At 43.4% G+C, this 9,045-nt stretch overlaps 1 protein-coding gene across 3 annotated transcripts in view; it reads right to left on the bottom strand.

Moving 5' to 3' along the window:
• Positions 1-9,045, bottom strand: part of ULK4 (unc-51 like kinase 4) — a 211,919-nt gene continuing 202,874 nt past the window's right edge. For all 3 annotated transcript variants that reach the window (XM_030944162.1, XM_030944164.1, XM_030944163.1), the window contains 3 exons: positions 4,685-4,773; positions 1,724-1,840; positions 1-1,392 (listed from right to left, as the gene is read on the bottom strand). In XM_030944162.1, the coding sequence (XP_030800022.1) occupies positions 1,756-1,840; positions 4,685-4,773 (174 nt within the window). In that variant the 3' untranslated portion in view covers positions 1-1,392; positions 1,724-1,755. The remainder of the gene's footprint in view (positions 1,393-1,723; positions 1,841-4,684; positions 4,774-9,045) is intronic.

Genomic DNA, 9,045 nt, shown 5'->3' with positions numbered 1-9,045 from the left:
CTGTGTCAAATTATTTCAGATCACAAAATATATTTGTGTGTTCAGAAATAGTCCTGCACTTGCACAACCACTTTAGTGGTGGGAGACAAGAATAGTTTACCTCTTTGCTCCCACTCTGGCATAGTTACCCTTCATAGCCTGGAGGTTTCCTGCTGCAGTCCTCCAAGGCACCAGGCTGCCCCTGCTTTGCCTTGGCAGGGTCCTTGGCGTGGGGCAGGCATAGCCAGATGTGAGGCAACTCCACTGGTGCCAGGCCTGCCAGCCCCACTTCTCTCTGGGCTTCACTAAGGGTGAGCAGCCTCAGCTGCTCCTCAGCACTAAGGGACAGGGAAAGATCCTTTGCACACAAGCCCTCAGCTGGTTCAAAGCCCTTCTCAGGTGTCCTCAGTGTTCAGCTGCTGTGCAAGACAAGACCTGTGTGTGACTGGCTTCCCTTGAGGCAGCACCTGTGTGACTGCAAGGGGACAAAGTGGTTCTGAGGCTGCCGGTTCAGCCGCAGGCTGCACGTGTGCACCGTGCAGCTGTCACCAGCTCTGGGAGCAGCACTCCAGGCACATCCACTGCAGGCAGCAGTTTGCCAGCCAGAGATCAGAGCAGGCTTTGCTGCAGAGGCTCCTGGCTCAAGATGCTGTGAGCTGAAGGGAGCCACACCAGCCTGCTTCCCCTTCTGCTGCAGAAGGAGAGGGCTCACACAAGGAATTCAGCTTTGTTCCTCTCAGCCACACTTGGCTCTTCAACTCTTACTGTAAAACACTACCCCAAATAATAGCCAGCACTTCACTCTTCCCTCTTTCTAGTAACTCCAGCTGAAAGATAGCAATATTTGAAGCAATGTAAGAAAACAATTCCTGTAAGATACAAGGTGAAATCTGGTTGCGTGGGGCTGTTTGCTTGCATCCACACACTCTGGGTAATGGGGCTGTCAGAGCAGGGGTGTAGCAGCAGCTGTCACAGGCACGTGTGCTTGGTGGATGCACTGACAAACTGACAGACATCAGCCGCAGCACATGTGGAGAAGAATTTAACTCTACACACACTGAGGACCTTTTCTAGGGTACCAGCTTTTACTGGGGGTTTGACAAACTGCCAGGGTCATCACCACACCTGTTCTCAACTGCAGCCAGGAGCGTTGGCAGCTGAGAACAACACTCCACCCTTGTAGCTTAAGCTGAGCAGTGCTAGGCAAAGGAGGGGCTAGCGAGTACAAGGCTGTGCGTAGAAAACCGGGTAAAATCTATCCTCTCATGCCCCACACACAGGCTCTGTGTGATCACAGTGGCTGGTATTGGTTGCTTGAGGTGAACAATATTGTCTGTCTTGATAAAAAGGTATTTTCTAGTGCCAGTCACAAGCATGAGGCGACCCCTTAAGATGAACAGCCAAGGCAGTCACCTGGTCCAAAAGATAAATGAGCATTTCTAACTAGCTTGAAATAGTGGAACATATTATAATTGTGAAGTAACTCTACTATTCATTTAATTTACACTTTTAAACTATCAAATACTTGAGTTAAACCATGTAATGCTAGAAAAGCAAAGTAGTAACCAAGAATTCATCCTTACAGGGATTTAAAAAACAAACCACCCCTTCCCCACCCCTGAACCAGCTTCCCTCCCTTCCTGAGCCAGCCCAAATTCTGCATCTGCTGCAGCTCAGATTGCTAAATGCTCAGCACATCTGCAGGTGTTCCTGCAGGACCGAGGTGCTAAGCAGGGTATACGACCTGCACATTTCAGAAGGCTGGTCAAAAATTGTTCACTTGGGAGTCTTGGTATTTTCGTGTCCCACCGCTCTCAGAATTTCAAATGCCAAGGGAACAACAGCACTGTCAACGTCAGAGCTAGAAATTAAAAACAGTAACATTTATTAGATGTCCTCAGGAGAAAAAAAAATGTTTTCTTCAAATTCCACATTTGCCTTTATGCTAGAAAATTTAAGCAGTAACATTTAACCAGTGATCCTGCACTGTAGCACATCTTGAGTAGAAATGAATCTCAGCTCCACCTCCCACTAACTGCTACCTCACTCAACCTCCTCTGCAGAAAAAGACAGATAGAATTTATCACACACCCCATGACTCCTCATACACACACTTGGCAGAAAGATGTATTTTCACACACACACACACAGAGCCCTCTGCCTGCAGCGCTGCTCTGCGCAGACAGGCACTTCCACTCCAGGTGTTGCCCACCTCCTGCAAGGAGGAGCCACTGCCCCTCCAACCACAGTGCTGCACTGGGACCCTTGGCTTCCTCACCTGAGCTTTTACTATATATTTTGCCTAACTTTTTCTTCTGGAAACACGTTTTTTCCCTAGCATTGGAACAGAGGCTCTAACACATTACTCCTAGTCCACAGAATCACGTCTTCTTAGTTTTTTTAAGTTTTTTTATGGACTCCCATCCCTCATCTATAGCTTAGAAAGGACATCAGCAGATCAATCTGCAACTTCCTTTATTGCTGCTAATGACAATATCTACTGATACTCCACACTTCGGGAATACAGAGCTAACCAGAAAATCCAAATGATCAGTTCACATTACATAAGCCAATGTTGTAATAAGCAGCAGTTTAAATCAGTTATCTGAAACAAATTCATCTTAGCAACTGCCTTTACTGAAAAATAAATGTCCATGATCCCACATTTTAAAGCATGGATTTGATTCCAGGTCGTTACTAAGCAAAATGGGTTGGTCATGTCATTCTTAAAACTGCCTCTTCCAACGAGCTCAGGCAGCATCACTGAGAGAGAGTTTGGCAATCCATGGCTGCTGCAGGGCAGCACTGAAAGCAGCTTTCAATCCAACCAGCACCCTTCTCTTAGCACTCAACTGCTTGGCTGGACACACTTCCCTTCTGACACACGGGGAGAGGGAGAGATTGCAAACATATCTAAGAAATGAGCCAAGCAAAAACACTCCTCAAACAATTCAAACCAGTGGTAATATGTGCATGGAAGGGCCTGAGAGTTTAGACTACCCTGAGGATGGCTTAGATCCAGGATCTTCGCTGTAGGTGCCTCTAAAACATTTCCAGTTCTGCAGGAGATACAGAGAGGCTCCTTAATCAGGTTCAAAGCACAGGTGAGGATACCAAGTTTATCAGGTCACAAGAATATTTTGGGAAAAATGCCACATAAGGAAATATGAGGAGAAGGTAGAATATCTACACTTTCCATCAATGAAAGTCCATTCAGCTAAGTCTGATAAAGCTTCCTAACTCCAGGCTTCTTCTGCCTGCCTGTTGCCAATTTATGCATCTCTGAGTCCATTACATCCCCAAGAACCAGGCTCAGTCTCTCTCAGTCTCCTCTGGAGGCAAATGGATAGAGACATGTGTTCCCTAAAGAAGGGGAGGAGGGGAAATGAAAACCCATGAGTTCTCAGGGGCTCTCTTGTTGCTGTTACAGTGCGGGAGCTTGGCACAGCAGAGGGACCTGGTTCACCTTACTGTATCATAACAGTCCTCAATGGCATCAGATGGAATTTGATCTACTGAGCATCTTATGTTAAATTAGGGTGAGTGCTCTTGATCTGGGCTCTGTAGCATGTGTTTTTGTGCATACAGAAACATACAGACTGTAACAGACTACTGAGGAAGCCAGAAAAGCAGAACTCAAAGACAATGACTGGGCTGTCTGGTGCATCTAATGCTGAAATGCTACAGAGTGAAATGTTTCTAACCGAGGAAAAACCCTGTCTTCCCCCACTCTCGTTTTCAGTGGTGGTGCCTGTGTCTCCCTTGGGGAGAGCTGACATTTTATTTTAGTGAGATAATTCAATGTGTCATACAAAAACCCTGTGAGTCAGCAGCTGAGTGTGCAAGAGGGATGCTGACTACTCTCTACAGATTTGGCTGGTCCTCAGGGTGCATCTCCTTGCACTTGCCACATCCCAGCATTTCCTCTCCATGTCTGCCCACATCCCCCCTTCCTTCCAAAACATGGTACTCTGCCATAATGCTGAGGAGAGAGTTTTCCCAAAGCCTGCATTTGGGAGGCAAAGAGCACTGAAAAGATTATCTTAGTGTTTCAAAAATTGACTTTGGAAATACTATTTCTCTTAGTTCATCCAGAAGTGAAAGCCCATCAGCCCACAGCAAAAGCATAAAATTTGTTTGAGAGGCAGAGAACAGCCATTCATTCATTCATATGTCCAAGGGGGATTAGATAAGGGAAAGTCTATGGGAGATGAGCTAAGCTTTGGCCCATTTGTTGGGACTAGTACCCCTGTTCTTGCAGAGAAGACGATGCATTCCCCTAAGTCTTGTGCCTTCTGCAGAAGCTACAGGTATTCTTAAACAAAAGCAGTTCTGTTCTTCAGCTGAACATTTGAAAGGAATCAGATTTCAAATGCATCAACCACAGCTACCTTAACACGGGGCACAAATGTTGCATTGTGCACACAGCCCACTCTGCCAAGAACCCCTGACAGAGGGACCAAGGTTTGGAATAAAATCCACAGAATCGACACACGCACGGAGCTGGACTGTGCAGCAGCTGGGGATCAAAGTGTGCCGCAGGCTCTGACAGAGAGGACTTTGGAGGAGAGCAGTGCAGGGAGGGGGGCCAGGGACAGAAACCTGAGAAGCTTTTACTGCACAGAATTACAGAAGTCCGTTGCAGACAAAAGAGGAGGCAAGTGCTCTCAGCCCTGGAAATTCCTGAAAGCCTGAGGGAACTCACCTGGCAGTTTGGACCAGGCTCTCCAGAGCCTGGATAAGAGCATCACCATCATTCTTCAGGCTCTCCAAGTGCTTCCTGTTTGAAGTTATCTGGAACAAAAAGAAAGGACCTTTACCAAAGGCTTAGCAAAAGATTCTTCTCTGCCATTTTTGTGGGATAAGAGAGAAGGAAAAAAGTTACAGCATTTATTGCAATTGTAAATGGAACGTGACATTGAAAAGACTGATGAGAAAGTCCCTTTTACTGAATTTTAGGCAGAGAACATCTAAAAGATCTTGGCTTAGTTAACAATATTCACCCACATTCTGAGTCCCTGTATGTGTGCAAATTCACATATCACAGTCAGACAATCCTGATTTCATCCTTAGTATCAATGCAAATACAAGCCCCATTTAGTCTGAATCCCAGGGATATCTTGGGGAGACAGTTATTTTCATTTCTCATTTCAGGGAAAAAGTAACCAAGCCTCTACCAGCCTTCAGATCAGGACACATGCGGTTTCTCTGAGAGAAACCAGGTTAAAATCACTGCAAAGCTGGCAACTGCATATGGAAATTTTTCTCGCCCCTCATCAGTCATTAGGAGTGTTACCTGCACAGGACTGTCACCTACACAGCAGGGGGTGGAGTGACCAAGGCTATTTGCCCTTTTGTGTCAAATGAATCCTGATTATAGCTGATTTTGCTGCTGGTGTGGTTTATTACATGAATCCACAAAGACTGGTTTATTGTTTCTCCATCCTTAAGTAGCACAACTACAGAGCTCCAATCAGCCACACATTTCCTGGTGGTTAAGCAGGTGAACAGGAAGGTCACAGGGAACACAACATGAAGCCTCATGCACTGTAGCTTGAACAGACACTGAATACTTGGCAACTTGCTGAAAAGCTCTTGTATCTCAAATAAATTACTAAAAAAAACCTGGTTTGCCTGTCAGTTCCTGCTTGCAAAGGTAAACAAGTCTTGGCTGAAGAGAAAGGAAAAGGGGAGGACCAGACCAGCTGATTATTTTGATACCAGAGGAGTTAACGCTAGAAACGATGACTTCTAATCCCAAAATCTGGCAAGGACTTGTAAGCTTTAGCGTGCTGTGGCTGGCCCTATTTACCATTGATCCAGCATCTGGGCAACATGCCTTCACATCTCCCTCTTAAATCACAACAGAAGCTGTATTTACAGCTGCCATCCCACCATAATTTATCAGCAGTGATTCTGCAACAACAGTGTCACTACATCTATAATCGTAACATCCTGTAGTTTAGCACTTCCAGGGAACAGGGATCTGCCTGAAATAAACCTGTGTGTTGGAAAAAACCCAGTGATGCCATTACCTAAGCACAAATCACTGGTAAATCCTGATTACAGGTGGTTAAACCTTTTTACTCTCTTGAGGTTTATATCCGATTGTCGCAGTTTGTACTTCAGAAATCCAGTCTTCTCTATATGTTACCTGCTAGACATAGAAAATGTTTTGGAATCTGGGTTCTGAATGTGAGAACACTACCACATATAATAGGAGCAACACAGAGAGAAAAGTACTTTCACCACAAGACATTGCTTTCTGTTCCTAAAGAATGGTTAAGCCTCAACCAAACACTTCCCTGCAACTCCTGCAGCTCACCAGCCACTGCCACATTCCTTGCGCTTTCCACATTCATGCTCCTTGTTTATCCTGCACACTTTAAAAAGCCAAGAGGTCACAGGGAGGGAAGGTCACTAGGACTGAATCTTGCTCCATAAAACTATCAGGTCAAATAAAGGTTACAGATATCTCTTACTCTACTACATCTTAACTTTTGGGTGCTGACATTTGTACAACCTTCACGGTCTCTTCACAAAATAGCCAATGATATCATACATAGAACATTCAAAATATGTTCAACTATAAAAGAAGAAAGAGGTTTAATTCTAAAATTATCTATTTCAAGCAATAACTTAGTCCAATTGAGTCACAGGGTCTGACTATAAGTCTGCCCATGCTGCAGCATGCCTTGTATCACTGTTAAGAACACATTTCTGTGCATACAACGTATTTGAAAAGAAAGGATTAAAATGGCTTTATATGCACAGAAATTGTAAAAGACTGAAACAGAAACACCCATGAGATCATCGCATCACCTCCCTGTTAGACTTCACTGTGCAGAGCAACTTTCAACCACAAGCAATGGGCTCCCATGGTATCCATCCACAGGGGCTACTCCCCGAGCTACAAAATGCTTCAATTAGATCCTTTCAGCAGTAAAAGTAGAAGCACAAGGAAGGAAAGGATCAGCATGAGCTGCCTCCCGTCCATTTAAATTAAGTATAACCCAAATTTAGAACACATTTTCTTGAGAGTGCCAGCTACCAGCTTCATCCAAGCCAAGGGGTGTTGGTGAAGAACCAACCTGTCCAGTCAGCAGTGCCACCTATGCCCACAGAGAACTTGCCCAGACCAAACAGGGTTGCACAGATTTACGTGGGCGGCTGGGGCTTCCCCAGCTCTTCCTCGCCAGTGCCCACAAAAATGCTTCCTATCCACCACCAGGCACTCACTCCATGGGCCTGGGAGGGGACCAACTCTGTGCTAGCAGGAAAACTGCAGGTTGAATACAGGATGAGCTGCCAGCACCCAGGAGCCAGCTCAGCCACAGCTACCTATGGGTTTTGTCAGCACTCCCATGCTCTGATCACTGGTTCTTATTTGCTCTTTATCTCAGTCTGAGTACATCTGATTGTTCCCTGAGCAATTTGAAGGTCTCTTGCATACAACAGATTACATCCTGCTTCACAGGAGCTTGTGAGAAATCGTATCTGAATCATTGTTTACTTTCAAGATGAAACTTTACTCATGTTTCTTACCTAAAAACTGTTCCAGTTTCATCTTTATAACAACCTTTTGTTCCATAGGTTATAATAAATTATGACAGGACATAAAACCACCATTCACCAAAATTTGAGAAATTAATGTATTCTACCCTTGGTTATCTTTTTATTCTACCCACCATTGCTGCACCTTTTATCCACACCAGTTCTAGTTCTCATTCATTTGGAATATTAATGACTAGTTTAAATGATCTCTTGCAATATTGCTGTTTGTTAGGGCTGGCTGCAACACAGATTCAATGACATATTCAATAGTTATTCCCTTAATTAAAAATGTAATTAAATCTCAGTTTAGTTGTACACTCACTGCAATTTAACAAGAATTTCAAAATTACTTTTCTTTATTATGCCCACAACAATTCAGCAGCTCTCCTCTCCTCAGTACTGTTAAAAGGGTGAGCCATAAGGAATATCACGGTTGATACATAATGATCAACATTTCAAAAAAATTCCAGAAAACTATTCAGAGATTATGGTGCTGCTAAAGATGAGTTATTATAGAAAACATTTCCACTGGAATATCTACCTCACTAATAAATGGAGAAGTTTTGCATTCTTACTCTAAGAAGGGATTTTTGCAATTCAAATTTCAAGAAAGTGTAGAAACTTAAGGGCAAACTATTTCTGTTAAGGTTGATTTCATAATGCTGAACTGCTTTCTCTGATTAGTTGTAAGTCACAGTTTGTAATTTACAATGGAGAGAAATTACCTCAGCAGTAAACTACTCTCTCACCATCTTTAAGAGAAAGAAACTCTTCTTTGGTGAGGTTTCAAGTGAACCATTAACTTGATGTCTGTGAAATAAACTGGGAAATAATGCAAAAATAAGAAGCTTTATATTTGAAACTTTTTCTTGGTTGAAGAAAGGTCTTGGAAGCACATTCAGCTTCAAGTATCATCTTCTTAAAGAAACAGCTGCTGGAGATGTTCACCATTTGCTCAACAAGCTACTACCCTGCCTGTATACACAGATACAAGGAAGACACCTAAAAACATACTTCTTTCTCACAAAATGTTTCTTTCTCTTTCCCAAACACACATATTTTAACTTCATAAAGCAATGCTTCCCTACATTTTCATCAAAATTTCATATAATTATGCTAATTACAACTACTCAGTTCTTGCTCAACTTCACTGTCACAGGCTGAGAGCAGCCACATGGGTAAGGCAGAAGCTGCAGTGGGTTGGTTTATCAGAACTACCAGATACTCACAAGTCCAATGTCAGCATCACTTGAATATTGACACATGCTACAAATCAAGTATTGTTTATCTCTTCATGGAAGATTTTCTGTGAATGGAACTTGTGCCTTCAGCTAATACTGCAGTAAAAACAGCAATACATTTTTTCTATGGACTAACTGGGACCCTATGTAGGACATGAAATATAATACTAAAAATTAAGTTTCCAGAATAAAAAAACATTAAATAATTGAGAACACTCCTATTGCCCTCTAGACACTCTTTCAAATAATGTCTTCATAGTAAGTGCCGTTC

This window comes from Camarhynchus parvulus, chromosome 2 (genome assembly GCF_901933205.1).
Source record: "Camarhynchus parvulus chromosome 2, STF_HiC, whole genome shotgun sequence".
Classification (NCBI taxonomy): domain Eukaryota; kingdom Metazoa; phylum Chordata; class Aves; order Passeriformes; family Thraupidae; genus Camarhynchus; species Camarhynchus parvulus.
The sequence above is the reverse complement of the archived record's forward strand: the minus strand, read 5'-3'. Positions and strand labels throughout refer to the sequence as shown.